Source organism: Rousettus aegyptiacus, unplaced genomic scaffold, assembly GCF_014176215.1.
Source record: "Rousettus aegyptiacus isolate mRouAeg1 unplaced genomic scaffold, mRouAeg1.p scaffold_m13_p_1, whole genome shotgun sequence".
Taxonomy (NCBI): Eukaryota; Metazoa; Chordata; class Mammalia; order Chiroptera; family Pteropodidae; genus Rousettus; species Rousettus aegyptiacus.
Genome location: NW_023416284.1, coordinates 47,801,124 through 47,828,412, shown reverse-complemented (window position 1 = coordinate 47,828,412; position 27,289 = coordinate 47,801,124). Strand labels below are relative to the sequence as shown.

The window sequence follows — 27,289 nt, the reverse complement described above, 5'->3', positions numbered from 1 at the left end:
ATCAATAATGAAATATTTAACATGAAGTGAAAGCACAATAAATGAAAAAAATTACACCCCGCAAGTTATTTAAAACACTGTTGAACTAAAGAATTTATTGTAGGGGGAGAGGTGGCTATTGTAAACTACACTTGAGGAATTCATCCTCAAAAGGGAGGCTGTTACATCCTACATAGGAGAAAAACGTTTTTCTCTAATAAATAAATCTCTTCTCAAACAATTCAAGTGTCCCTTAAAATGGGTCCAGGATAAAAGCAAGTTGAAAATGATGAAATAAAAGCTACCAGGCAAATCATAATGATTAATAAGAAAGGTTTTGGAGAGAAATCTAGGTTCAACTTCCTGGCCATACCACTTATACAAACTATGACTTTGGCAAGTGTCTTAATCTCTTTTAGCCTCAATTTTTTCATCTACAAAACTGGTCATTGTGCTAAATAAGAAACAGCAAAATTAGTTATTTTGCTGAGTCCGGTACTTAATAAGGGCTCAATAAGGTGGCTATAATGAATATTGTCAAGATAAACTGAGGTGGGGGAACCTCATTAATGACCTTGCAAAAACTCCTATGGTCCTTGCTTTAAAACCCACCTCTTTCTTGTTGGGTACTGTAACTACAGGTACTTTTCTGCTGTTCACTTTTAGTGTAAAGGACTTACTAAAGAAGAAAAAAAATAGCCAGAGGGGGGTTAAAAACCGAATTTTATCTCTAAATTAAAAAAAATAAAGGACTGAGCTTTAAAAGTGATTAAGTAAATTGCCTAAAGTTACATAGCTTGTAGAATTCGGAAGCAGATGGAATTCGAACTCGCATCCCTAGACTGCAAAGTCCAAGCTACTTTCACTATACTAAAGCTTGCGGCTCTGCTTGTCTCCCTAAACTGTCTGGTAGAAAGAACATTTATAATTAAGCATCCCCCTGCCTCCTCCCTTTCTCTGTTGCCAACCCTTCCATCTCAGACTACCTCCTATACTGGGCTATTATAAACTCCATACGGCAGGCAACAGGCCAGATGCACTAATTCTAGGAATCGGAGTACAGGCCCAAAGAACAGAAATCTGTTTTACTTCCTACGCCGGACGGAAGGTCTGGCGCCACTACCACCAGCGACAAACACAGGCTGGGGTCCAGAGAGGCTGCAGACCGCGCCCAGGTCTCAAGTTTTAGTAAAGGCCCATGTTCAGGCCAGGCAAGGAGGGAAGGGAAGGTTATTCTTTCCCGACACCTGGCCACGGAGGGTGCACAGAGAAGCATGGAGTAGCAGGAATAGTGCAAACGATAAACCCTAAAGTCCCTCTTCAGCCGGTTAAACACACTTACTTGAGCGAAGTAATTTCAAGACACAAGGCCGGCACCGGCAACGGGAAGGGCTCCTCTGTCCTCCAGCCCCAGGCACGGACAGTGACGACATCGAGGCCGCGCCACCGAGAGTGAAGGCCCAGGGCCAGGCGCACGGAGCGCGCGCTCCCGGTAGGGGCGGGGCCTCAAGATGCGCAGCCTTTAAGCGTCACGCGCCGGGCTCTGCTTCTGGACCTGGGGTTTGAACATGTCGCGCCTGAAGGCTGTTGCTGAGCGGAATCCTCAAGCAGGTTTCAGAGCTGAAAGGAGAGACTGCGGTGCTTCAGTACCCCAGGGGCTATTAAAGGCGGCGAGGAAGAGCGGTCAGTTAAACCTGTCGGGTCGGAACCTCAGTGAAGGTAAGGTCCAGAGGTTATGAGCCGATTGTGCGTCCTTTCAGAAAGCACTTGCCCCTGGTAGCTTCCTTTCCCTTTGGCCTGGCTTTGGCCACCTTTGCCTCAGGTCCCTAGGCAGGATCCCAGCGCTCTAATTCAGGCACTTGTCACTTTTCCATTGGCTGGGTCAGTTCGGTTCCTAATTTCGCTCCAGGAGTCACTAATGAAGGAATCCTGCTGGAAATATGGCCAAAATTTAAACGGGCCGCTTTCCCGGATTCCTACAGTCTATGAGATAAACAAAATTAGCTATCTAATAATGGGCAGATACTTTATTTATTTGGCCCTCATTTTCCCCCTCTTAAGAGTAAATGCCACTCTTCCCTATCAAGACCCTTTTCTTGGTGCAGCTGTGCAGAGTCCTAAATACAAGGAATAATGAGCATATTTCCTAAACTGCTGATCAAGTTAAACGCCAGAAAGAATGAATCTAGAACCATCCTGAAAAACCTAAAGATCAACAAGCACAAATCCAGATACCATGAATGAATAGTAGCCAGATGCTCTTCTGATTATATTTTGTATGAGCGTAGAAGTGGAAAGAGTGGAGAGAGAAAATATAACATTCTTTCTCTAATTTTTTCTTCTACTTGTCAGGTTTCAGTCTATCTGGGGTGAAAACCTCCCATTTGCCTTCTAATGATTACTTTTTTATTGTGCCATCTAGAGAGTAAACCAAACAAATACTCGTTGAATGAATGAAAGGATATATAACAAAATCACTGCTCTAGTTGATAAAGCTGTTAACGAATGGGAGAATAATTATTTTAAAACTACTGATGTGCCTATACACTTGCTTTTCCAAAAGAATGGAACATTTTCTTTTATACTTGACTAGGGCTCAGTCTTTTGCTTCCTGTAAAAATTCTGCTCAGAGGTCACACCTTAGGCCCTTCCTAAGTACCTATTTTTACCATTGCTAACACTCTTTTCTCTTACCTGTTTAATTTTTAAATAGCACTTACCACTATGAGAATTTATAGTATACGTTTGTTTATTTATTGTCTTCCCTTCCCTTCCCCTCCCTCCCACCAGACTATTAGTTTAGTGAGGTCAGGGAGCTTTGCTTTGTTTGTTTTTGTAGTCCTAGCAACCGAAATAGTGCTTAATATTTAGTAGGTTCTTATTAAACATTTGTGGAATGAATAAGTGAATGAATATTCCCAAATAACAAAGTAGTGTGCTAGAATGTACTTATTGATTGGACCCAGATGATTTAGTCTATTAAAGTTTTAGGGAGTAAATGAATTTTGACTCTTAGCTTCATTATGACATGGATCAGAGCTGTTTAGGTTATTATCATATTAAACAGCCTAACAAAATACCTGGCACATACTAGGTACTCAATAGATAATGTCAAATGAGTGAATTTTTCATGGGAGAGAAAAGATGTAAGTGGGAGAGGCCTGTGTTATTTGTAGCTTACATATCAAAAAGCAGTTTTTGTTAACCATAATATAGAAGGTGTTTATCTATAACTTTCAGTTTCATCTACTGTCAGTCAACCTTAAACACCCAAACTGCTATAATTCTGAACTATAGTAGTCCTTTACATGGGGCCATACTCCTTATCTTTGTATCTTTACTAATGTACCTTTGAGATGCTTATTTTGCTGTGCCTTATTTTCTCATTTATAATGTAATAATAATAGGACCTACTAAGGTTTAAATGAGATAATACACATAAAGTGACTGGCATATAAAAAATACAATGCTGTTATCATTGCAATAGCCTCCTAAGGGGTTTCCTGGATTTCTTGTTTTCAATCTCACTCTCTAAATCATTGTCATTACCAAGAGTTAACTTTCCAAAACACAGATCTTATCATGTCACTCACAGCATTTAATGACTCCTCATAGCCCTCAAAATTCAGTATAAAGTTCTTAGCACAACATACAAAAGCCTTTTGAAATCTTACCACTGAGTATCTACATAAGACCTCCCATCGCTTTTCAGATTCCTATGCTTTAACAATGACAATAACGAAAACAATTTTCTCCATAGTTTACATTACCGTTTCTTAGTTTACATTACAGTTCTTAGTGTTAAACAGGTCTGAGTTTTGATAAATGCATGCTGCCATGTATCCACCATCACAGTATCATAGAGAATAGTTTCTTGCCCTAAAAATCTCCCAATTTCTACCTATTTTATTCCTACTCTGCTTCACCCGAAGCTGTGGCAACCATCAGTCTTTTTTACTGTAGTTTTGCCTTTTCCAAAATGTCATATCATTGGAATCAGAGTATATAGCTTTTTCAGACTGGCTTTTTTTCACTAAACATATGCATTTTAGTTTATTTCTTTTTGTGGTTTGAGAGCCCATTTCTTTTTGTCACCGAATAGTATTTCATGATAGGTATGTATCCTTTTATTTAACCATTCACCTTTTGAATGACACCTCAGTTGCTAACAGCTTTTGGCAGTTATGAATGAAGCTACTATTTGTGTGCATGTTTTTGTGTGGACATAAGTTTTCAACTCATTTGAGTATAAACCTAGAAACCCTATTGCCAGATTACATGGTAAGACTACACTTAACTTTATAGGCAATTGCCGGACTGTTTTCCAAAGTGGATATACCATTTTCATTCCCACCAGCAATGAATGAAAGTTCCTGTCGCTCCACATCTTTGCCACCATTTGGTATTATCAGGTTTTTGGAGTTTATTCTAATAGATGTGTAGTAGTTCTCACTGTTGTTTTAATTTGCTATTTTTTAATGACACATGTGTATCAACTTTTCATATGCTCGTTTGCCATGTGTATATTTTTGGTGAGGTACCTGTTCAGATTTTTTGCCCATTTCTAATTGGATTGTTTGTTTTCTTGTCGTTGAGCATGTTTGTCATTTACCTTTTTATGCTACATGTCTCTGCTCAATAACTGATGGTTCAATGAATAAGTGACATATAAAAGAGGCCAGTGGCCTATTGGTGATGGTTCTTAAAAATCAGTGTTATATGAAGTATAGATAAAAACTACAAAGTGTTTTTCTGACATAAAGTAATTGCAGAAAATGATTATTGCTTTTACTAAATTGTCCCTTGTACTTGCCTACACATTGTTATATTTTTGAAAATATACTGATTTTTTAAAAAGTCCCCTCATTATCCGTATTAGTATCCCCAAATAGTATTACCAAAATTCTGAATTATGTTCAAAAGATGTTATCAAACATGGATTCTTTCAAATTGCTGTCAATATGTATGAGATATTATAAAAAATATTTTATATGAAATATATGAAATAATAAATATGAACATGTTTATATGCTATGGGGAGTTCTACATACTTATTTAAATAGCATCTCTTGTGCACCTATATGTGATTCTTCCATGTATTGTCCTAGGTACCAAGGAAGCAAAATGACACTTTGAACAATTCGGTCACATAAGCATTTTAACATGAGTTTTATTCAAATTTATTTATTAAGGATTGCATATGTTAGAAGTGCTGTCAAAAGCATGGTGGTGTGAGAGATCTCCCCTGATCTCTCTTCTTGAAATTACAAGCTGAACACCTACAGTCCAACAGATAATACCCAACCTGCACACAAGCACGTCTGAGGAGTCTGCGCATCCGAGCATCTGAAGGTGGGCAAATCACAGTAGCTGGGAGGAGAAAGGGAAGCAAGTGCTGCAGAATGCAGCCCAGAGCTGCCCGCAGGATGAGGGGAAAGGGAGAATTACACAGTGTTTTTTGACCCTCTGAATTCCCAAACATTCCTGCCTGAGTGATAGGCATGTTCCATGTGTTGGAGCCCAGTGATCAGGGCAGAGACTGAGTATGGAGGGGCAACAGCTAGCTGTGTCATAGCAACCCCCATTGCCAGGCAGAAAGCTGAGTCACAAAGCCTGGCCACCTCCCTCTACCATTCCAGAGCATGCCGCCTCAACTCTTGTACCTAGAGGAATCTGCAGCAGTCAGAACTGAAACACACAGTGCAGCTGGTCATAGTGACAGTAGGGGCGATATAGAAGCCAGAAAGCTGAAGCTTGAGGGCCACAATTACTGGAAGGAAAACAGCCACACATACCACTGGCCTTTCCCACGCAGTCAGGCTGATTTGGATGGAAGCAGCAGAGCATTTCATCTGACTGTTGGGGAAGTACCAGACTTCAGGGCCTTTTCAGAGGCTTGGACCCCTATCACCCTTCACATTCCTCACAAGGGTGAACCTTGGGATTGAGGCGACCTGGTAACAGAGGAGATACACAGCTCTTCAGAGAATAAAGGGTATTTTTAACCTCAAGGCAGAGATTCAGGAGGTTTGAGCGCCACCCACTGGAAATCTAAAGAAAAACCTCATCAACTTGCTAAATTTTCTTTCTTTTTTTTTTTAAAGAGTACCTACCTTCCCATTAATGCCTAGGTGGAAAAATTGTCCATCAAAAACCATAAACAACCAAGGTGACAAGACAACTCAGAAAGAAAACGAAAAATCCCCAGAAAAGCTTAAAAGTATAGAAATATACAATTTAAATGATAGAGAATTTAAGATTGCACTTCTAAAAAAACTCAAGGAGATACAAGAAAATTCTGATTGACAGTTCAAAGAACTTAGAAACAAAATCAATGAATAACAGGAATACTTAACCAAGGAGATTAAAACTCTAAAAAAGAACCAAATTGAAGTTCTGGAGCTGAAGAACTCATTAAGAGCAATGAAGAATGAAATAGCAAGCTCAGGAAAGAGCTGACCAAATGAAGGAAAGAATTAGTGATATCAAAGAAAAATCTGGAAATGATGCAGGTGGAAGGAGAGAGACTTGAAAGTGGGAAAAAATGAAATATAAGAACTATCTGACACAAAACAATATAAGAATAATGGGTATACTAGAGGAGAAGAGAGGGAGAAGGGAACAGAGAGCATGTTCAAACAAATAGTTGATGAGAATTCCTCAAAACTACAGAAAGAACTGGATCCTCAAATCCAAGAAGCAAACAGAACACCTAATTATTTCAACCCAAAAAAAGCCTTCTCCAAGACACATTATATTAAAATTGTCAAAAATTAATGACAAAAAATTCTCAAGGTTGCCAGGGAAAAGAAGATGGTAACATAAAGTAAAACTCATTAGATTGTCATCAGACTTTTCATCACAAACTTTACAAGCCGAGAGAGAGTGGAACCAAATATTCAAACTATCGAAAGAGAGAAATTACTAGCCAAGAATAATATATCCAGCAAAGTTCTTCTTTAGATATGAAGAAGAAATAACGACCTTTTCAAATATACAGAAGCTGAGGGAATTTTCCAACACAGGACCTGCATTACAGGAAATAATGGAGTGGGTCATTCGACCTGACGTAAAAGGACAAAACCATACCAAACTATAAGTAAGATGAATAACAGGCAGACAGAAACAGGAAAGCGCAGCCCTTGTTAAAATAAACGTTACATTATGGTTAAAGGCCAAAAAAACCTTTAAAAAGAAGACAACAGCTACCGCAACCTAGAAATGAATGTACAGCATAAATAGGGATAATTTGAGACAACAAAAACAGTAAAGGGGTGGGAGTGAAGATCTGAATCTGCAAAGGGGAATGGGGATAATGTGCATGCAGAAGATAAAGGACTACTCTGTGTGTACACACAACTTTCCTTTAGATAAATTTAATGGTAACCACCCCCCAAAAAATCCAGTAGAGACACTGAGCTACCAGAAAAGAAGATAAAATGACTACAGGAGATGTTGAGAATCATGATTTTATTCATATGTGGTATATAAAACTGAAAGCAACAAACAAATGAGACAAACAGACTCATGGACTTGGACAGTAAATTAGTGATTACCAGAGGAAAGAGGGGTTGTGGGAGGTAGATGAGGTAAAGGGGGTCGAATATTTGGTGACAAAAGGAAATTTAACTTTGGGTAATGAACATAAAATGCAATATACATATGACATTGAATTGTATACTTGAAACCTACTTGATTAACCAGCGTCATCCCCATAATTTTAATTTAAAAAATAGTTAATACGGTAGCAAGCAAATCTCTATTCCCTGAGCTTTCATATTAAGAGTAAAATTTAATTTACTTGTTTAAAAAGAAGAGAATTGCATATGTTAAATAATAAATGTGTTACTCCAAGTCTTAATTTCCTCCTTTATATTTATACAATCATAAAAATGTATTTGTTAAGTACATTCATGTCCATTTTTTCTATATTGGAAAAAATATAATTTCTCTTTTATTAAGATGTATATAACAAAAAGCAGTTAAAATTCTGTTGAGTCTTAGATAGTGATCTCCTTGAAACAATTCTTTTTAACGGGAGCTTGAAGATCAGTGAGGTTTTATTACCCTGTCAGTGTTGTTAACTGGTACCAATACAGATTAACTTTTATCTGAAACTGAAATAAGGGTACTCTCTAGGGTGTTTAGATATACTTTCTTTTTATAGACCTTAATTATTTTGTGAAAATGCCATTTATTATTTTCTTTTTTTTATAAAAGCATTATGTCTGCTATAGAAAAACTAGATCATATAGCAAATGTAAAAAGTCAAAATAACCATCTAGGGTTAATCATTGATATTTTGCAGGGTTTTCTGTTTTTGTTTTTGGTTTTTTTTTTTTTTGGTCTGAATATGTATGTATAATTTGCCTTCCGTGTGTTATTTCGAACATATTTAGATTTGTACTGAGTCCTGCTTTTCTGACTTCTATTTGTACATTTTTCAGTGTCACTTGAAAAATCTGATTATTTTTAATGACTGTAATATTGCATATAATGTTATGTCTGCTATACTTAACATCCATATATTGTTGACAATTTTAAAGTCATCATTTTGGTGTCAGTTCTATAACTTACTTAGAAAGGTATGCCTAAATGAAATAACTGTTAACCAACTTCAAAGAAGAATGTTAGAAATAATTATGAAAATTTTAAGTGACAGCTCTTTTTATTAGCAGCAGCTTAAGAATATATCATCATTTGGTTCAGTAGAAATATTGCAGCTGTTTCATTAGATCAGATAAAATGATAGAGTTGAATAGGAGTTATTGATTGTTGCCTTGTGGTTGCATGACCCTGGCAGAACAGTAGTGTAGGAATGTTTTGGGTCGATTCATCAAAAACTGAAGGAAAGTAAAGGTGCCAGAGTTTGAAATAAAAGAATGCTAAATTCTAAAGGAAACCAAACTGTTAAACTGATAGGAAAATTGGTAAGTGGATAACTTATTAAACAAGCCAATTAAATTAGTTTAGAAAGCGTTATTTAAAAAGGGAAATATGAGTGTAAGGCCGTCCTTCCATATCTTGAAGAGAGCAGTTTGGTTAGTGTCCATTTGTGGATTTAAGTAAATAGGTCTAGGACTACGAGGCCTCAAGATGTCGTGCCTTCTATTTTAGGATAATGAAGATTTGTCTTATTCCATATATGTAGTTAGTTATGACAAGATAAAATATAAAATAAATAGTATATTTACCAAGGTTTTAAACAACCGTCCTCAAGTATTCTGATAAACTAGCTTGACTGTATTTTGATTGCTGATTGTCTTAATGGAATTTACTGTGATATTCTAAACAGCTAATAAGAATTAAGCAAAGTATCCAGATTTTAATAACAAATAATTCCAGAAAGAAACCATGCTTCCAGGTGAGTAGGTCATCAAAACAAGCTAATTCTTAAGCTATTCTTAAAAATGAAAGCAAGAGGAAAGTGCCTTGATCTATATGTAATGGCAGAATCTTGAGGGGAACATTTAATTTTTAGTATACTGAAATCCAGTGAAGCCTACCTCTTTGGATTATAAAATAAGGAACTAGTTAATTGAAAATCCCATTCCTATTTCTTGATTTGTTAAAGTAATTCTAAGCTTTAGTGTCTCAGTCTCTTGAGATGTACATCTCAAGTTATTAGCAATGCCAAAGTGTTTAATAAAGCACCTCAAACTTAAATGTATCCTTATATTAATGACATTCATGTTCACTCACATTTCAATACGTTTCTTGAGTAGGAGAGGGAAGGTGTTAGCTAATAAGTGAATATCATCTATCATAAATATTGTCATAGAGAAAATACAGATTGGAAAGAATGGAATTGCTAGACGTATAGTAAGTGTATATTTAACTGTATAAGAGCTCACCAAATCGTCTACCCACAGTAATACAGATTCAGTTGCTCTACATCATTACCAGTACTTTTATTGTCTGTCTTTCGAACATTAGCGTTCTTGTGGTTGTTTTATAGTATCACCTTATGGTTTAACTTACATTTCCTTCATGACTAATGATGTTGAGCATCTTTTCAGCTGCTCATTAGCCATTAGTATATCTTTTGCCAAGTGTTCAGGTTTTTTGGTCTATTTTTTAATTGGGCTATTTGTCTTACTGAGTTATGAGTCATTCTCAGATATCTATGTATATTGATATCTACCTAATATATTCTATTCTGAGGCTTGCCTTATTTTCTCAATAATTTCTCTAGAAAATTACAGGATTTAAATTTTGATGAAGTTCAGTTTATCAATTTTTTTTTTTTTTTTTTTATGATTTGTGCTTTTTCTGCACTAAGAAATTTTATCTATCCCGAGGCTATGAAGATTTTGTCCTCTCCTTTTTTTCTCAGTATTTGTTAAGGGCTTTGCTGTCTATTGTGGAAGCCTGTAGTCACATATGCCTACTTAAATTTTAATTAACCAAAATTAAATAAAATTAAAAGTTCTTCAGTCACCTTAGCTACATTTTAAGTATTCACTAGCCATATGCAGCTAGTCGCTACCATATTGAATAGTGCAGGCAGTAGGAATTTGTATCATTGCAGAAAGTTCTATTGGGTGGTGGTGTTTAAGATATTATCTACCCTATGAGATATATATTACATATATACATATGTATATAATATGGATATTTATTATATATGCATCTGTGTACACATATATGTATATATACATGTAAGATTACTTTCATATGTTGCATCATTTGTATTTTAAAAATTTACATCCTTTATTTTTAATTTGAATTCTGTCTTTTCTACTTACTAGCTATAAAATTCTGGGTCAATTATAATTTTCTCTGTGTCCTATTTTTCTTATCTATAAAATGAGGATAGTAAAAGTACCTACCTTGCAGAGTTGTTATGAAGTTTGAGTTAGTATTTTAGAAAATCTAAATCTCCTGGTAGGTGTAAATGTTGTCTATTATTATTATTAGCTATCATTACCAGTGCTTTCTCAAACTTAATATACATACTTTTATTATAAAATTTATAACATTACCTTATAAATGTTGATTTCCATGCCTTCTTTTATTCTCTTAACCATAACGATAGAGTCCATTTTTTATGTCTTGTGTTTGTACCACAGTGTGCTGTGTGGAGTAAATATAGTTGAATAAAGATGAAAGTGAGATCAAATATGTAAAATACATATTACATATTCTATTTTTGAATAAAATAAATTTTTACTCTACTTGCAATTCATTGCTATTTGACTTAGTTGAAGCTGTGTATTTTTAAAGTTTTAGCAATTGCTTTTCAGTAAATGAACTGAATAGGTCTTATAAAGGTATGTAACTTAACATTTTCTTGTTTTCTTTTCTCTTTTTGGTCTGGTTGTTGTGGAAACAGTACCTCAGTGTGTCTGGAGAATAAATGTGGATATCCCTGAGGAAGCTAATCAGAATCTTTCATTCAGTGCTACTGAACGATGGTGGGAGCAGACAGATTTGACCAAGCTAATCATATCCAACAATAAACTTCAGTCACTTACAGATGACCTCCGACTCCTGCCTGCACTCACTGTTCTTGATGTAAGTTGACTGATAATAGATATAGATTATTAGTTGAAGAGACTCTAAATCTAAATTTAGGCTTTGATAAGAGAAAACCCATGTTCAGCTGGTAGAATGCAAATGAGAATAAGAAATTATCATTAGGCATAGCATAATGGTTAGGAATGCAGAGTTAGAACACAAGGCTTCAAATTCTGACTGCCACTTGATAGCTGTGTAACCTTGGGGAAGTTACCTCTTTGTGCCTCAGTTTTCACATAGAAACCAGGACTCATATTACTACTTATTTTAAAAAATTGTTCTTAAAATGAGCTAGTAGAATAGGAAAAAGAGTTAGAATGAAATGAGCTAATATATACAAACAGATTTGGTATTTAACAAGAGATTATTGCTGCTTTTCTTTTTTTATTACTATTATTTTTAATATTATTCCAGACATTAAAGCAAAACAGTTGACCTTTGAACAATGCAGGGGTTAGGGCCACCAATACCTGTGCAGTTGAAAATTTGTATATGATTTTTGACTCCCCAAAAACTTAACTATTACTAGTCTGCTGTTGACCAGCAGCCTTACCAATAATATAAATAGTAGATTAATATATATTGTGCATGTTATAGGTATTACATACTGTATTCTTACAATAAAGCAAGATAAAGAAAATGTTATTAAGAAATCAAAGAAAATACATTTACATTATTTACTGTAAAAAATCCACGTATAAGAGGATCCATGCAGTTCAAACCCGTGTTGTTCAATAATTAACTGTACTTACAATTAATTATGTTTATTTAACTTGTCTTTCACACTGACTTAAATTATTGAACTTAAATTTTTGTGTGTTTATTCAGGGACTATGTTTTAATCTCTAGTTGCCTTATCATGTGGTAAAGTAAAGATGAGTAGGTTATGTCACAATCTTCAGATTTCAAATGTTCTTTACTTAGGGACATCAAAAATCTTCCAATTCATGTCTGCAAAAGTATTATCTAGTCAAATTTCTAGAGAAGTCTCTATTTTATTCATTCGTAAATGAATATATTGGCTTAGGTGCTCTCTAAGATTCATTGTACCTTGAAAACAATGATACTTCGACAACATGAGAAAAGGCTCCCCCTCCCCTTTCATATATATTTTTTGTTGACATAAACCATGCTATCAGAGGGCCATTGTTAGATTCTAACACTCATTTCTCAGCTGAAATCGAAATTCCATTTAATATGGTGGTTTGTTTTTTACTTTTGATATTTAATATTCATAATTTCTGAAAAGCAGTTTGGTCAGTTTCAAACTCCTTTTCCTATTCTATACACAGAACAATTTCCATTAGTTCAACTCGATGCTATGGAATTAGACGAACAGGATTATTGTTGAAGACTTTTAAACAACAGCAAAGCTCATGTATGGTTCATTTTAAGACTAAGATATTGACTGTGTCCTTTAATAACTTTTAGATACATGACAATCAGCTAACATCCCTTCCTTCTGCTATAAGAGAATTAGAAAATCTTCAGAGACTTAATGTCAGGTAAAATTTAAGCTTATTTATTTCAATATTGCTAGTATAGGTTGTAAGTCTAATTTCTTTAAAAAGTAAAAAAACTTTTTAACACTAGAAAATATTTTTGTATTTTTCTTAGGTTATTTTTGTTTACTTTTTATTTTGAAATAGCCTATATGTTTTCTGGTTTTAAAATTTAGAACCAGTTGATTTTTTTAAAAAATACGTTTTGTTTTATTTTTATGAAACAATTTTAAGTGTTTTTTTTTTAGAAAATCTCTGTTGATATCTCAAGTTTTAAGTTACTTTGACATTCTAAAAAATATCTAGGTGTTAAGTAATAGGAAGAAATTTAAAACAATTCTCTCATTAATGATGAAAATTTTGTAGTTTTGATATTAGTGATTTTTAATCTTTTCTGAGGACTCCTCGGGTTCTAAGAATATGAATCTGGTACTCATTGATAAGTACATGGTAGGCCAGGTGACTAAAGCTCTTGCTAACTCTTTTTGCCCTTCATTACACATCCAGACTTTTAAGAAAGAAAAACTGCCTTATATGTTATATGTACAGAGATTAGGGAAAATGAATTAGGGAAAATTTCATTTAGGAGAAAAACAAAAAAGGTTTATTCAAAACATAGTTTGAAAACTATGGTTTATAAAATAGATATCGTTACAAATCTATTTAATACACCATAGTCAAGTCTCTGTTTTCTGTAGGTATGTTAACTGTTTTGAGGGAAAATAATACCTCACAAATAGTCCTTATCTTGTGAAAAACTTAAAATGACCACAAATCAACAAAAATATCTATACATAAAAAGGTGCTAATTGTTTAGAACTACATTAGAACTTTTTTCCTTATAAGTCAAAGGCATGGACGTGGCCTGCAAAGGCAAGAATAGGGTTGAGAGGAAGAGGTGAGGGAGTATGGAGTGGGTGTGATACTAGCTTTAGCTTCCAACTCTTAAGATTATGAGCATTAGGGTGGAGGAAATAGATGAGGAGAGGAAATTGAGGACATATATAGTAGGATTACATCTCTGTCCAACTAGATCCATATCAAATATACAAAGATTTCAATTACATGTTAATAACCAATTTTCGACAATTTTTAGTGGTTCTTATTTTAGAACACATCTTTTGGCATTTTAGTTCCAACTAGTTTTATTTTAAAACAACTTAAAGTTATTGTTACCCCTATATTTCCCATTTCCCTGCTATTTGTTAAGTAATTGTATATGGCATGAAAATAGAATGGAATTCCTAAGTGATAAATCTAGGAACAGGATAACTCATCTCTTCATTATCAGGGTGTGTGTCATCCTTAGTGACTTGAGACTTCTCTTAAACCAAGATATTAAATATCTCTGTAGAAAGACTCAGCCAAAAGTTAAGACTAAGTACAAAGAGTGGAGTTTCGTATTATTTTCAAATTGACGTGCTCGGCCCTTAGACAGAAATAACTATTTTTATCTTGAGTGCCGAGTTTAAAACATAATCCCCAAAGATGTGTGCACGTCTTTGTCAAAATTTTAAAATTCAGATATAGTATCTGAGTTTTCACATTACATGTAAAATCAAGAGTTGATTATAAGAAAACAAATTATTTGTTTGAAAACTTTTATTGTTTTTCTTTGAGACCCTCAATTCGATAACTTTAGATCCCTGTTTTAATGTGTGTATATACTTTTAGGGTATGAAGTTAGATAAATATTTAAAATTAGTAAACATATTTCATATTTTAATGAGTCCATGTAGTTAGTAAAAAAATGCCTTTATAAGTATTTAATAAGTTGTCACCAAATTACTCAGCATTTATTTTATTAATAGCCATAACAAACTGAAAATACTCCCTGAAGAAATTACAAATCTAAGAAACCTAAAGGGTCTCTATCTCCAGCATAATGAACTAACTTGCATACCAGAGGGATTTGAACAACTTTTCAATTTAGAAGATTTGGTAAGTTGTGATTTTCCACTTGTTATGTAATTGGAGGTTGGTGGGATTTTTCATCAGAATTTGGATGTAGAATTGAAATCATGTGAACTTGGACGGGTGATTATATAACTAGATGATCAGAAACTATGAATTTTAATTAGATTGCTAAATTAGTCATTGTAAATTTGTTTTTCCTTTGTTTTCTTATGAAATCATCTTAGATTTTAATTTAGGAATAGAGTTTGAGAGAGGGGTGATGAGGATAACTGTGTTATTCTGAGGTTTTTATGGCTTAGCAAAATAGAAGAAAGATGTCTTTAGCATATATCAATTCCATTTTCTATACTCCACTTCCTCCCTATAGCTCCTATAGCCATCTCTCCTGAGTGTCCCCTCGGTACCTAGATAATCCCTTTAAGATCTGCCTTTTCTTTTTTGTTTTTCAAAATCTTTATTACATCTGTGTCACCTCTTAGAGATTACTATAAAACAATATAAATATTATTTAAATCAGTAGTATAAAAGCAATAGGTACTATGTGCTTTGCATATGGCAAGGTAGATAGTTTTATCCCTAATGCAGATAAGAAACTTGGCTTATGAAAAAGAAGTAACTTACCAGAAGTCATTCAACTAATAAGTAAGGAATTCAGGTTTTTAACATAAGTCAGTTTGACTTCAAGGTGTATCCCTTTTTTTTCTACTTTACCACTGAAAGAGTAAAATTCCACTGTAAGATATCCTATCTGAGACTTAAACTGTAGTAGATCAGATGTTCCAATATATAATCTCTACTCCACATAGTTACATTATATCCTTGTTCTTTTCACTATTACATGTTTTAATAAACTCATTTATGTCATTTTAGTCTTTATTTTTCATTAAAGGAAAAATTACTACTTTTACTTTTTTTTTTGTAATTACGTCCTCCTTGATATTTCCCTTATCTGCTCTAGTGTTGAAATTAAAATATGTGTTCTCTTCAACCATTCCTTCATTATTTCTGTCTTTTAGTCTGATCATATTGGGAATAAGGTTTGGAAAATAAAAATCATAGGTAAATAAAATGAATGACAAAAAAAGGAGGGAGCTGTCAGATTGTCTTATAAAACTTGATGGTAAAAGATAGCAATTGAATTTTTTTTTTTAAAGAGTCTATTTAGAATAAAAAGGAAACCTTCTAATAGACTACAGCAGTTCCCAGTTGTTTCACCGTTTATGGGTTCCCTGGTTCCAAGTAGCATAATGAAAGAATGTTTCAGCTGGGAATTGTTTAAGGACTCAGTATCAAATAAACGATAATGTGAGCAACAGTATATTAAAACAGTATACTATATTAAAAAAATAAGCATCTGTAATAATACATGCTAATATATTCTTAGTTATATAAAAACTGCTTAGCCTAATGGTACTAAATAAATATTGAAGAAATGACAGCATAAATATGAATTTATATGTAATATACTTATGTTTTATATCTAGTTTAATTATTAACTACAATAATGAAATATTTAACTTTCTTAGTAATTCTGTTGATTTGGGTTCTTTAAAAATGTCTTCAGATTTTGTGAATTAATATCTTCTCTGTTAGTAACTTTTAATTTTAATTTTTATTGGAACAATTTTAGGTTTTTAAAAATGTAAAGGTAATACAGAGAGTTCTCATCTTCCCTTCACCCAGCTTTCCTAATGTTAACATTTTATATAACTGTGGGACAATTGTAAAATTAAGAAATTAACATTGGTACAATATTACTAACTAAACTACAGATTTTATTAAAATTTTCCCACCTTTTCCACTAATGTCCTTTTTTTTTTTGTTTCAGGATCCAATCCAGAATACTACATTTCATTTAGTTATTAGTAACTTTTGATATTACACAATATTTATTTATTAGTAATCTGTGAATTCTTAGAGCTGAGAGTATTGTAGTTGTAGATCATTATATTCTATGTTGTAGATATGATAATATGTTATTTTATGTTAAAATAATGCAGTACATACACACACACACAAATTTTTTTTTTTAAATGCTGAGTCAGCATTTTTACCTTTTTCTGTCTTGGAATTACAGAGTGTAACTGTTTAATCTTAGACTAATTGAAAGTCTTCAGAGAACAGTTCTTTTGTTATTTCTTTCTTATTGTTGCCACTGGCTCTACCTAACAGTTTGCTGATAGCTATTAAAGTACTTACACCAAATTTGGATATCATAAGAATTATCTGATTTATAACACTATCTTTTTAAGGGAGTTTCAGAAAAAATTTCTCTCATAACTGTTTAGAGAAAAAACAGAAACAATGACTTAAAGAAACATCAAGGTATAGAGACTAATTAGGCAAGTTTGAATGAATACAAAGTAGGGAGTGAAATAGACTTCTGGAGTAAGTCAAAGCAGACTGACTTAGGTCAACAGAAGAAACAAGAGGGAATAATTTTTCCTCAAATTAAAACAGCCACTTTGTCAGCTTTATTTTTTTTCTTTCAATAATTTTTTTTCTTGCAAAGATGTTTTTGATAATATTAGTTTACCCATACAGTTTTCCCAGTTTATTGTAGACGCTCCATATATATTGGATAAAGAAATTGATTTTTTTAATTGAAAACAGGAGGCTTTTTATAGCACGGCAGTATGACTAGAAACCTTTATGTAAAATAATTCTGAAGTCAGAATTCATTGTAATTTCTCTCTGCTGTATTATTGGACACATAATAGGCCCACACAATTTGGAGGTAATGAATGATAATTTGTGAAATAAGTGAATGAGGAATACAAAATATTACCTCTGAAATAGTTCTTTTAATGTTTAAATTTCTACAAAATTCTGAAATATGCTTTAGGGATAATTTACTTATTTAATTTACTCACTCATTTCTTCATTTTGTCTTTCTGTTTTTAAAGGATCTTTCAAACAATAGCCTTACAACTGTTCCTGCTGGTTTTTCTTTATCCAGTCTGGTGCGACTCAATCTTTCCAGTAATCAACTGAAGAGTTTGCCAGCAGAAATAAGTGGAATGAAAAGTAAATCTTCTTTGTTTTAAAAATACATAAATTTTAAGTTGATTCAACTCACATTTAGAAAAGTAAATTTTAATACAGTTAGTTACAGAGAAGTAAAATAATAGGTTTTATGGTGGTAAATGCCAACGGTAGCAACTAGTCTGAAGCTTTTGAAGCCCAGTAGAACTAATATTAAGGGATAAAAATATTTAAGGTACCTTTTAGTACCTTTAAATAAACATACTTAATCATTGTAGAGTTCTTACTTAGAGTCTGAAATCATTATAATGATTTTTTTGTTTAAAGGCAAACTATTATTATTTCTTGGTTGATGACCACATGGTGGGTCAGCTGTAGATTATTTACCTGTTCTTCTAATTATACATAAGCCCTCTTCATTTTTTTTTAACCTCCCTTTTGTGGAGTAAGTTGTAGAAGTGATTTTTGTACAGTTGATTATAGATCATTTTGTGGTGAATTTGTAAAATTGTACTGTTTTTCTTTAGAGTAGTAATTTGTCATTTATAATGAGTGCATAAGTTAAATCTGCCATAAATTGAATTATATTTTAGGAGAGCCTTTACTTGTGATACCAGTCGTTAAGAGTGCTTCTCTTTGGCATTTTTAATAAAGGTATTAGGAAGTAGAATTAAAGATAAAATATGGTATCTGGAGTGAGTATAATAAGAAGCATGGATTTTTTTTTTTTTTTTTTTTTTTTGTAAATCAAGTGGAAATATCTTGAGATAGGAAAACCAATAGAAAAACATTTTGAATTTACAGCAATTTTTCTAGTATATTATGTAATTAATGATCACATACTTTCTGTTCTTCAGCCACGACAATGATACTTTTAAGCTATCTCCAGTAGGACATTTAGTTGTTATTTAGGACTGGATCCTAAGAACAATATCTAACATTTGTATGGTTCTTCGTAACTCAGAATGGTTTTACATATACAGTCTTGCCATCACAACATTTCTATAAGTTAGATGAGATGCATATTATTTACATTTTAAAGATTCATAAACCTAAGCTTAGAAATTATATTGTAAATTATATTGTAAATTGTAGAGCCAGGGCTTGAAACCTCTTATTCCTTCCTTGTTGTTCTTTCCAGTACATACTGCTTATATCTCTGTCAGTGCTCTTTTAAACAATTGTGAAAACTACAGTCTCTAACTTTAAAACAAGTTTTTCGTTATAAAATTTACTAGATTTGTGGTGGATCAGATTATGACATTTTTTCTTAATACTCTCACCAAATAATACATAAATTATTGTATTATTAGTTCAAAGTAGTACTGTTATATTTGTTTTAGAAAGCACTTAGCTCCTTTAAACACTGAAAGCAGTAGGCTAAGCTAAGGCATTCTGTGAACTCAGTCTTGAATTATATTAAAAGTTGTAAAAGTTGTAAAATGCATATAGCCTACTCAAACTAGAGGGTTGAGAAGAAATTGTGGAAAATTGTGGCCATGATAAGTGAAAGAATCTGTATTATGGATTAGGTAGAAAATTGCTTATTGAAGTCTTAAGGGAAGGAAGACTTACTTTTTTTCCAATTTTGTTTTCTGCCTTTTAAGAAAGAAAGATCCAGTAACTAAGAGAAATTTAGAGAAATGTTCTGTAAGTTAGAACATTTTTGTCAAGAGTATTAGCTAAGGTGTTAGAGAAAGCATGTAATTAAAGAAAGACAAAATAGAAGAAAGGAAGGAAAGAAGACAGTGAGAGAGACAGTAGGGATGGATGAAGAATAGGAGGGAATACATAAAAATTCAAGGCTTTTTGACAGAAAGTTAATTTGTCTGTTTTAAATAGAGATGTCTAAGCCACTTGACATCCATTTATACAACTAGTGTGCATGCATATTTGTGTCTAACTGCCTTAAGCTTTTTCTTTTTAAAAATGTACAATTATGGAGGGAAATAATCTCATAGTGTATAATTTATGCATTTTAGAGTACGTGAACAGAGTACTAAAGCACTTTGTTTTTTAAATGTTACAAAAATGACCTGGACTTAAATATAAATTTTCTTTAATTATAGTGAAATATAAAAAAAAATCTTAGTTTACATTTATTTAATTCAGTTGTATTCAAGGTTCTTGATTATTATAGTAGTATACAACAACACAGCTTCATAAGTTCTCATGATTATATATACATTCTTTGAATGTATATACAATTATAGACCAGTATTTTTTCTCTGTTAAAGTATTTTTGTTTTTCACTAAATATACATTACAGGATTAAAGCATTTGGATTGTAATTCAAATCTGTTGGAAACTATACCTCCTGAATTGGCTGGCATGGAATCACTAGAATTGCTCTATTTGCGGAGGAATAAATTGCGGTTTTTACCAGAATTTCCTTCTTGTAAATTATTAAAGGTACTATTTAGTTAATTATTAAATAACTGTGTATTTTCCAAAAATTTATAAAAATGAAATTTGAAATATTGTATAACATTGAAAATATATATTATAAGTTTATGTTTTTCCTATATTAATATTTTTCAGAATTTTAATATTACTAAATACATGAATGGTATTGTTAGTAGCAGATTTTTTAAAAAAGAAATAATCAACTTAAAAAAATTAAATTTTTCCATTTTATCTGATGAGTATTTTATAACTGGAGAAGTAATGTTCACACGGTAGGTTAGGGCCATACTGTAGGAGACCTGAAATAGGAGAATACCAAAAAGGCATATGTATCTAATTCTATAAGTTGCCACCTTTCATGTTTACCTGGTCATAATCAGATGTGTTTAAAATTAATTATTTTTAGTTTAAGTATTTATCATTAACCTTGTCTTTTAAATTCACCATGCTTTCCTTGCTTTTATGTATACTTTTATGCATTAGTGCTAAAAATGATTTTTTAAAACAGAATGGTGACAGTGCTAAAAAGAACTGAAAGAGTTATCATTTATAAGATTAATTATCTGATTATAGGAAATCGGCATATGTAATAATCACTAGTGAAAATATCGAATAACACACTGATTATAATATAAATAACTTTTTAAACTTATTGATTTGTTTTAAAACTTTAATCTTTCCTCAGTATAATTCTTGGATTTGTAATTCTATAAATATAACTACTAAATCAGTTCTCTGTTTTGGTTTCATAAACTTTGAACTTTCTGCCAAGTTAAATCTTTATTTTTAAATTACCAGAAAATTCTTGAAAAATTTTTGATTACTTTTTTTTTTAGCTGTAGATGGCTTAATTGAAAACTTAAGCACTTTAGTCATTAGAAAGTTAAGTTTTTTCCATGTGTTCTTCAGTGATTTTAAATTAAGATTTTGATTTGATTTTCATTATCCAGTATAAAATTGAATACAAAAATATACATGATTGATCTTTGGTTTTGTAGGAATTACATGTAGGTGAAAACCAGATTGAAATGTTAGGGGCTGAGCATCTTAAGCATCTGAATTCTATCCTTGTGCTAGACCTGCGGGATAACAAGTTAAAATCTGTTCCAGATGAAATTACACTACTACAATCATTGGAAAGGCTTGACCTAAGCAACAATGATATTAGTAGGTAAGTTTAAAGATCAGATGAATAAGAAATCATGTCTGTATTTAGTTATAACTCACAAGTTAAAATATTTGTAAAAATCATGTAGCGATCTTTTTTCTAAATTAAATTAAATAAATATTTATTGAGTAGGTATCATGTGCAGACCTACAAAGTATAATTAGATTCTGTCCTTGGCAGCAAGTTTAATATGCTAATAGAATCAGATGCATTTAACAAGTTACTCTAACCTACTAGTAGACTTCCAGAAGGCTGCATTTTTATCTGTTTTGTTCACTGCTCTGTCTCTAACTCCTAGATCAGTGCCTGAATACATAGAAGTGCCTGATAAATATTTGTTGACTTTGTTAAATGAATGCAAAGCCATGGAGAGATATAAAATGCTTTAGGGGCTCAAAGGACATATAGGAATCACAATTTGAGAGGAATCAGGGCAGACTTTGTGGAAGAAGTAACACTTTTAGATGATCTTTAGGACTGGGACTATGATGAGGCCAATTAACTCCCTAGATTGCAAAATTTAAGAACACACTCACTTTTCAGGGTCATGCCTCACTCTATTCCCACCACGTGATCTTTAAAGGATGACCGCGATTTTCAAGTGTGCATGTAAGGTGGTCGGAATGATTCCCTTGGCGGGAGGAAACTGCACAAAAAAAAACTTTCAAAAATTCAGAAAATTTTAAGGACATATTTACAGAACAGCAAGGAATTAAGTTGAGCTGGTAAAAAGAGTGCATGTAGGGAGATGGTGAGAATTTAGGCCTTAAAAGAAAAGTTGAGGCCATATGGAAGAGGTCATTGAAATGCCTGTGAAGTGTCTGTTTCCATTAGTTAAGAGTTGGGGGAGCTATTGAAAGATTAAGAACTGAACCAATTTAATTTTAATCTCATTACAAAATAAATTGGTGTAGTGGGTTTGATACATTGGATAGGAGTGATTTTGTAGGTGAGAAATCTAAACTCTATTAGGTTAATCTAATAACATTTAGTACTAAGGAGCATTTGCTATATCCAATTCACTGTATTGACAGCTTTGTAGATTTCCCATGTAATAAGGACCTGACCTGTGGTGACAATAAGAATGCAAAAAAGAGGAAAGATATGAAAGTTGTAATGGGTTAGAATAAGTAGTACTTAGCATTTGATTGCCTGCACTGGAGATGGGGAGGAGGAGGGTAGTGAAGAAAGAATCGTAAAATGTTATAGAACCATAATATTTGGAAATGGAATTATTTTATATATAGTTATAAAAAAAATAAGACCTAGGATTATATACCAGTTGGATGTCTGAGGTTTTGTATTTGGAAAAAAGCAAATATTTAAAACAAAAACTATGATAAATAATATTAAATAAAGTAATTAGTACCAATATTTCTGATATATATGTTTCTCTTTCTCCAGAGCTCTGAATATAAAGGATACATGTATCACAGGGCCTAGAACATATTGGCACTTAATAAATATTAGTTTCTTTCCTTCCTTTAACCCCATACAATTCTATTCATTTTATACCTCTCCAGAATCTCCTGTAACCAAAATAGTGATTCCTTACACTGCTGCCAGAATAGGTCATTCTTTGGCTAACAAGCTTTGATGGTTCTCCATTCTTATATCACTGTTTCTCAAATAAGGCTATGAGCATCAGAATCATTGAGAAGGCTTAAAGAAAGAAAACCCTTGCAGTCCTCCCTTATCTGCGAGGGATACATTCCAAGACCCCAGTAGATTTCTGAGGTGACTGGACTCCTAAGTGACTAATGAGTGGGTAGCATATTCAGTGTGGATACCCTGGACAAAGGGATGACTCATGTCTAGGATAGGATTTGCTGGTCTGCATGAGATTTCATCATGCTACTCAGTACAGTGCAAAATTTAAAACTTACTAATCATTTCTTTCTGGAAATTTCATTTTAATATTTTTGGACCACAATTGATCACGGGTAGCTAAAAACTCAGGAAGTGAAATTGAGGGTAAGGAGGACTATTCTACAGATTCTGAGGCACCAGTGAATCAGAATCGCTAATGATGGGATTGTAGAATTGTTTTGTTTTTTGTTATAAACAAATCCTAGGAGATTTTGTTGCTGCTAGTTTTCCAGTAATTTGGGAACATTTTTGCAAAATAAAGTCCAGTCTTTAGCATAAAATTCAAGAGCATCTCATAATCAGATTTTATTTGCTCTTTATCATTCTGTTTTCTGACTATACTGAATTATAAATGTACTGACTTTTTCTTTATTTCATTCCTTTATCATAAAATACCCCTTTTTTGCCTCACTACCTTATGGAATCCCATTTCTCTTTTTAGGCTTTGCTACTCCTTTCTCTCCCTTGCCTCTTTGCAAATTTATACATCTCTACTTTCATAGCAACTGTACTAGTTTAGCAGCCTTATTACATATATATTTTATATTCATTTGTTGCTGTAGACTTTACATACAATAAAATTTATCAATTTAAGCATACAATTCGATGGTTTTTGAACAAATAGGGTTTGTGTAACCATTGTCACAGTCACATAGAACATTTATGTCTCCCTAAAATTTTCTCATACCCTTTCAGTCAGTCCCCTTTTCGTCCTCCCAACCTCTAGCAATCACTGATATGCTTTGTCACTGTAGGTGTACTTTTTTCAGAATATCATATACATGGAATCACACAGTATATAGTTTTAGTGTCTGCTTTCATGTAGCATATAGCTTTTATAGTTCACTCATGATAATATGTATCAGCAGTTAATTCATTTTTATTGCCGAGTATTAATCCATTATACAGCTATACTACAAATTATTCATCTCTTCACTAGTTAAGTGACAGATGTTTGGATTATTTTCAATTTTTTGGCTATTGTGAACATTCATATTCATGGAAAATTCTGTCTGGACATTATTTTCATTTCTCCTGGGCAAATAATGTAGGAGTGGGATGACTTAGTTATATGGTAAGTGTATATTTAATTTGAAAAAATTTCACTTTCCAAAGTGGCTGTACTATTTTATATGCTCACTAACAATGTAAGATTATTTCTATTTATTATATTTTGGTTAGACATACATATGTCTTTTTCCTTTCTTCTACTGAGAACTCCTTAAGGGCAAGGATCTTGATATCCCTACACCAATGCCGAATATATTGTAGACGCTTAATACATTTTGAGATTGAATATTTACATATGTAAACAGGTTTTTGTGTGTGTGTGTGTGCCAAAGATAGAAATTATTTTCCTTATTGCACAAAAATATGCATTGAGTGGTTAAAATTTATTTTTTTCTTTTTGTCATTTTTTTATACATCTCTACGTTTATAGCAACTGTACTATTTACTTGCTTGAAGGACAAAATCAAAACATTTAGTGTCAGTGAGGATGGCTATCTTGAATCACTGATTTATTCAAATTTATATTTTGAACATTTACTTTTTAGCACTAGATACAATTTAGCAAATATTATAGCTCACAATCTTGTTTAGCAATCACAATAGGACAATTTGGAAACAAATCTAGTTTTTCTTTTAGATATTCAGCATTTATCTCTGAAAGGGAAGTATTCTAGGCATAGAATACTTTGGTTTTTTTGACATTATAATATATACATAGTTTGTTAGTTTTATAGTCTACTCTTTAATTGAATTATACTTATCCTTAATGTTTCCCTGAAATAACTTTAATCTTTTATAGTCTGCCTTGTTCATTGGGAAAACTTCATTTGAAATTCCTGGCACTAGAAGGAAATCCTATAAGAACCATTCGAAGAGAAATTATAAATGTAAGCATATTTAGAAATCATCTCTGGTTTTTAAATTTGAAATTGAAATATAAAACTGCAAGGTATGTCTCGGTGAATATGTGTCTTTCTCTACCTTTTCAGAAAGGAACCCAAGAAGTCTTAAAGTATCTACGAAGCAAGATTAAAGGTACTTTTCTATTTTCTTTTATATTTTGAAGGATTATTTGAAAGGTCGGTAAGTGTTACTAGTGCATAATTTTTCACATATGTTGGGTATAAATAATTAGAAGAAATGATTCTGGGGATGCATGGCTCTAATTCTGATTCAGTGTTAGGCCATAAGTATGCTGAAGTTATAAAAACATTCTCAAATTTCCAATAATAAGGTTCTATCCTTAATCTCTTTGATTTGTGTTAAAAGTGAAAACATGACAAAACTTCAATAAGCACCTAGTGGTTTGACTTTCGTATATTAACCTGGTATCTTGCAGTTTACTATAATTGTTTATTAGTTTCAGGAGATATTTTTTGTCATTTCTTTCAGATGGTTTACCTAAATTATTGTGTCATCTCTAAACAAAGATTAGATGATCATGTCATCTGTGAAGAAAGACAACTTTATGTCCTCCTTCTCAATCTGTATACTGTTTATTTTCTTTTCTTGCTTTATTGCATTAGTAAGGACTTCTAGTACAATGTTGAAAAGGAGTGGTAAGAAGGGACATCCTTGCCTTGTCCTTGATCAAAGGGGGAAACCTTAAACTTTTTCATTTTTCACGCATTAGGTATGACATTAACCTGTAGGGTGTTTGTAGGTAGTCCTTACTGAGTTGAGAAAATTCCTCTCTATTCCTAGTTGACTTAGTGTTTTTATCACAAGTGGGTGTTAGAGTTTGTCAAATGCTTTTTATACATCTATCGATATGACTGTGTAATTTATCTTTTTTAGCCTGTTTATGTGAAGAATTACATTAATTGATTTTTGAGCCTTGAACTAGCTTTGCGCACCTGGGTCATATACCATGACATACTTGGTTGTGGTGTATAATTCTTTTTATACTTTTTCAGATTGGATTTACTAGTATTTTGTTGAGGATTTTTGCATTTGTTCATGAGAGATACTGCTTTCTAGTTTTCTTGTAATATCTTTGGTTTTGGTATTAGGGTAATGCTGTAGAATGAGTTAGGAGGTATTCCCTCTACTTCTATGTGAAAGAGATTGTAGAGAATTGGTATAATTTCTTCTTTAAATGTTTTGTAGAGTTTACCACTGAATCTATCTGGGCCTGGTACTTTCTCATTTGGAAGGTTATTAATTATTGATTCAATTTCTTTAATAGATATAGGCCTATTCAGGTTGTCTATTTCTTGTGTGAGTTTTTTCAAATTGTGTCTCTCAAGGAATTGGTTGATTCCATCTAGGTTATCAAATTTATGGGCATAGAGTCGTTCTTAGTATTTGTATTTTCCTTTTTGTGTCCATAGGATGTGTAGTGATGTTCCCTCTTTCATCTGATGTTACTAGTTAGTGTCTGTCTCTTTCTCTCTCTCTCTCTCTCTTTTTTTTTTTTTTTAAGTTAGCCTGGCGTAGAGGCATATTAGTTTTATTGATCTTTGTTAGACTTAGACTTCATTGATTTTTTTTTCTATTGATTTCCTGCTTTTAATTTCATCAATTTTTCTTTAATTCTTATTATTTATCTTCTTTGTACTTTGGATTTAATTTGCTCTTTTAAAATTTGCTCTAATTGCATAAGGTGGAAACTTGGATTATTGATTTTAGATCTCTATTCATTTCTAGTATATGCATTCAGTGCTATAAATTGCCCTCTAAACACTGTTTTCACTCCAACAAATTTTCATAAGTTGTTTTCATTTTCATGTAGTTCAAAATATTGTAAAATTTCTCTTTAGATCTCTTCTTTGAGCCATGTGTTATTTTAAATGTGTTGTTTAATCTCCACATATTTTTGGATTTTCCAGATGTCTTTCTGTCGTTGGTTTCTAGTTTAATTACATTATGGTCTGAGAGCAGACATTGTATAATTTTGCTTCTTTTAAATTTCTTACAGTGTGTTTTATGG

The 27,289-nt window shown here is 32.6% G+C and overlaps 2 protein-coding genes across 8 annotated transcripts in view; one reads left to right on the top strand and one right to left on the bottom strand.

Moving 5' to 3' along the window:
- Positions 1-1,429, bottom strand: part of SRSF11 (serine and arginine rich splicing factor 11) — a 39,502-nt gene extending 38,073 nt beyond the window's left edge. For 2 of the 7 annotated variants that reach the window (XM_016148936.2, XM_036235199.1), the window contains exon 1: positions 1,322-1,429. The gene's annotated coding sequence lies outside the window, so the exon portion shown is untranslated. The remainder of the gene's footprint in view (positions 1-1,321) is intronic. The other 5 variants (XM_016148940.2, XM_036235202.1, XM_016148937.2 and 2 more) reach the window with 5 other exon arrangements.
- A 74-nt stretch (positions 1,430-1,503) lies between these two features.
- LRRC40 (leucine rich repeat containing 40) overlaps positions 1,504-27,289 on the top strand; it is a 39,726-nt gene continuing 13,940 nt past the window's right edge. Inside the window, exons 1-9 of the mRNA XM_016148934.2 lie at positions 1,504-1,698; positions 11,315-11,496; positions 12,931-13,004; positions 14,813-14,942; positions 17,825-17,945; positions 20,173-20,315; positions 21,308-21,480; positions 25,157-25,244; positions 25,347-25,392. Of these exons, the coding sequence (XP_016004420.2) occupies positions 1,548-1,698; positions 11,315-11,496; positions 12,931-13,004; positions 14,813-14,942; positions 17,825-17,945; positions 20,173-20,315; positions 21,308-21,480; positions 25,157-25,244; positions 25,347-25,392 (1,108 nt within the window). The 5' untranslated portion in view covers positions 1,504-1,547. The remainder of the gene's footprint in view (positions 1,699-11,314; positions 11,497-12,930; positions 13,005-14,812; positions 14,943-17,824; positions 17,946-20,172; positions 20,316-21,307; positions 21,481-25,156; positions 25,245-25,346; positions 25,393-27,289) is intronic.